The 2,948-nt window shown below is 49.1% G+C and overlaps 1 protein-coding gene across 3 annotated transcripts in view; it reads right to left on the bottom strand.

The window, feature by feature from the left end:
• Nucleotides 1–244: 244 nt before the first annotated feature.
• The window catches only part of DNAJB6 (DnaJ heat shock protein family (Hsp40) member B6), a 42,259-nt gene continuing 39,555 nt past the window's right edge, over nt 245–2,948 (bottom strand). For all 3 annotated transcript variants that reach the window (XM_077761386.1, XM_077761383.1, XM_077761379.1), the window contains 2 exons: nt 1,595–1,736; nt 245–1,054 (listed from right to left, as the gene is read on the bottom strand). In XM_077761386.1, coding sequence (XP_077617512.1) covers nt 949–1,054; nt 1,595–1,736 — 248 coding nt within the window. In that variant the 3' untranslated portion in view covers nt 245–948. The remainder of the gene's footprint in view (nt 1,055–1,594; nt 1,737–2,948) is intronic.

Raw genomic sequence — 2,948 nt, 5'->3', positions numbered from 1 at the left:
AGAGAAGTTGCCTAGCTGTTTCTTCCCTGTAACACTGTTACCACGTGGGAAGCCTCAGTCATTGCTGACCATTACAGAAGCTAAATAGAAGGTGTTCACACACTCTCCGAATTTGCTGCAGAAAAGGAATATGTGGAACTTACGGTCAGCATCCACCTTCGCGAACAGAAAGAAACGGAAATGAAGCGGAACTAGAAGCCCAGGCACAAAATCATACACAGACACAAGAAGACTACAAGCCCCACTCAGGAAAGAATGCACCAAACACATTCGCATTTATTATTTTTTTTTAAGCAAATGACAAAGACCCAGTTACCAGCTTTACTTTTTTAAACCTAAGCTTAACATTACATATTTAAACAATTGTCAAAACTTACTAAGTTGCCAGCATTCATGCACTAGAAAAACATCCTCAATTTATATTAAACGAGAAATGTATTACCATTAATGCATTAATATCTCTCACTACTAAATACTGAAAAAAATTGAAATTATTTTTGTGGAAGATTCATCCTGGCAATGTTAACTTCACAGCAGGCTGACACTACTTGGCTCACGTTTCAAACACAATGGAAAAGCAGGTCCGTGCTGGTGTTAGTGTATGAAAGAGTCACGGCCACCTTAGATTACATTTAATAAAAAAGCAAAGTGCATACAGAGATTTACAACAATTTTAAAGACCCCACCCCCAAAAAAAGCCAAAACAAAAAAACAGAACAAAACAAAACCCCCAATGGTCCTATTATGTGGTCCCAACAATGAACTCAAAGTCTATGACAAACAGGGCTCCGATGAGCTGTGTATAAATACTTTAGATTAGGTACAGTTATACTGAAAGTTGAGTTCGTGTGAAATCTTCAAAAACAATGTTCCTGTTACTCCTCACGGCGCCCGTGACAGGTGTTACAGCTACGTGTCTGTTACTCTGTTACGCGCGAGCGTCGGGGGTTACTTGTTATCCAAGCGCAGCAGCTGCTCCTTACCATTTATCGTCAGGGACTTCAACTGGCCGTTCTCCTCCACCTCCACCCTCTCTTCGCCGTTCTCCACGATTCTGAAAGACAAAGCGCACTTAGAACCTTTTTTTCACGTAAACACATGTGAACAGATCTGCGAATTTTGAAAACACATCACTTGCGCTGACAGACGTGAACACGCTCACACTGAGGGTTAAAACGCAGCTGAAGGCAACCTACTGACAACATTTCTTCCTGGAAACACGCTCAGGCTGCAAGGGGAAGGCCGGGCTCCATATCACACAGCCCAACACGAAGCACGTGCGCAGAGACTGTGCTCACCATGGCAAGCGCTTGCTCGTTTTCGGTTCATGCTTCTAACAGCGCCAGCGCCACTCACCGCACATTCATCACTGTTACTACACACTTTAAATGTGGCTCTAAACATTATTTCTAATGTATATTATTCAGGAAAGGTTTAAAAGAAAAAGCTCCAATTTGGATGCTTAAAAGATCCCAATGGTGCCAAATCTAACCTACAACCTGTCCGTCACAATACTGGGGGAGGGGGTGTAAAAAGGAGACGGGCACCCATGAAATGTCGCGGTTCTAAAAAAAAAAAGAGAGAAGCACTGTACCTCTTTGTAGTGATTTTTCTGCCATTAACCATTTTTGTGGACGTCGATATGGACTTGAAGCTGCCCATCCCGCTACTGCCAAACGACGTGGAGGAGAAGGTGGTGAGGCCCCCGTGCCCCGTCAGCCCGAAGGGAGTAAATCCTGCAGGAGAACAGGACGGGTTCAGTACGAATGTCGTGCCAGACCGAGGTGAGCGCACCTAAGCAGGGTGCCTGCAGACCCGGGGCGGGGGGGGTACACCCCAGATCCTGGGGTGGCTCCCCTTCTGGAGTCGTACCTACGCCCCCTCTGCTTTACATGGCGCTCTACGGGGCGCACCGGCATCCCGCCCTGGTCAGAGGCGCCCAGCTCGGGCCCACACAGGGGACGGGGACCAGTGTGCTGCAGGGACACTGCAGCTTCACCAGCAGGGGGACCCCCCAACCTGCTCACCTTTTTGCGATGTGACCCCAGGAGGTGAGACTGACTTACTAAAAAGCTCAAATACTTTTAGAAAGAACGCCGCAGACAGTTATCCGACCATGCAGGGCCCACACAGCTCCGGGACAGCGCCCCCACCCCACACCCCCCGTCATGGCCGCCCACCGCAGACGGGGAAAGCCCCGGACTTCCACAGGTGGCACTGAGCAAACCAACCTTTTGCCCTGGGACTGGTCTGCTTGATTCAGGGGCTGACTACCTGTCCGCTCGTCAACATTCATGTGAGAGCGGTGCACAGGCTCCGGGCAGGTCCGCACCCCCCGCGCCCCTCACACATTAGCCACACGTCTCTCACGTCAAGGACTATTTTGATGATATTCTCAAGCAACTGTCTTGGGCCCTCCCGTGAACGTGAGCAGAGAGCCGTCAGCGCACTGCACAGTCCTGTGCCAGACAGGCCTGCGGGGAGAGGCCGCCTACAGCCGCCCTGCGCGATGCCCCGTCACCTCTGAGGCTCCTGCGACACCAGCACAGGACTTGAAGGGAAGAACCTCGGAGCTGTATTTGCAGGGCAGCCTCCACAGTAAGTGCGGCCAGTGCTTACCATGTGCATTGAAATAAAAACCAGAGGATCAAAAAAACAAGAGCCCCTCTGTTAAGAGAACTATAGGAAGTTAAAAAACAAAAAAATCCTAATTCTTCAGGTAAATATATAATTGTACCATGCCACGTGCATATTACTCAGATTGATTAATTTATTTGTTAAGATTTTATGTTTCTAAGAAACCTCTACACCCAACACAGGGCTGGAACTCACAGCCTAAGATCAAGAATCGCACACTCTTCCGACTGAACCAGCTAGGCACCCTGATGAGCAGCCAGTGCATGTGGCGGAGCCATCTCACACGACCGCAGCCCCTGGCGGGCTCCACT

Source organism: Crocuta crocuta, unplaced genomic scaffold (genome assembly GCF_008692635.1).
Source record: "Crocuta crocuta isolate KB4526 unplaced genomic scaffold, BGI_CrCroc_1.0 scaffold408, whole genome shotgun sequence".
Taxonomy (NCBI): domain Eukaryota; kingdom Metazoa; phylum Chordata; class Mammalia; order Carnivora; family Hyaenidae; genus Crocuta; species Crocuta crocuta.
Note: the sequence above shows the minus strand (reverse complement) of the source record. Positions and strands in the feature narration are given on the sequence as shown.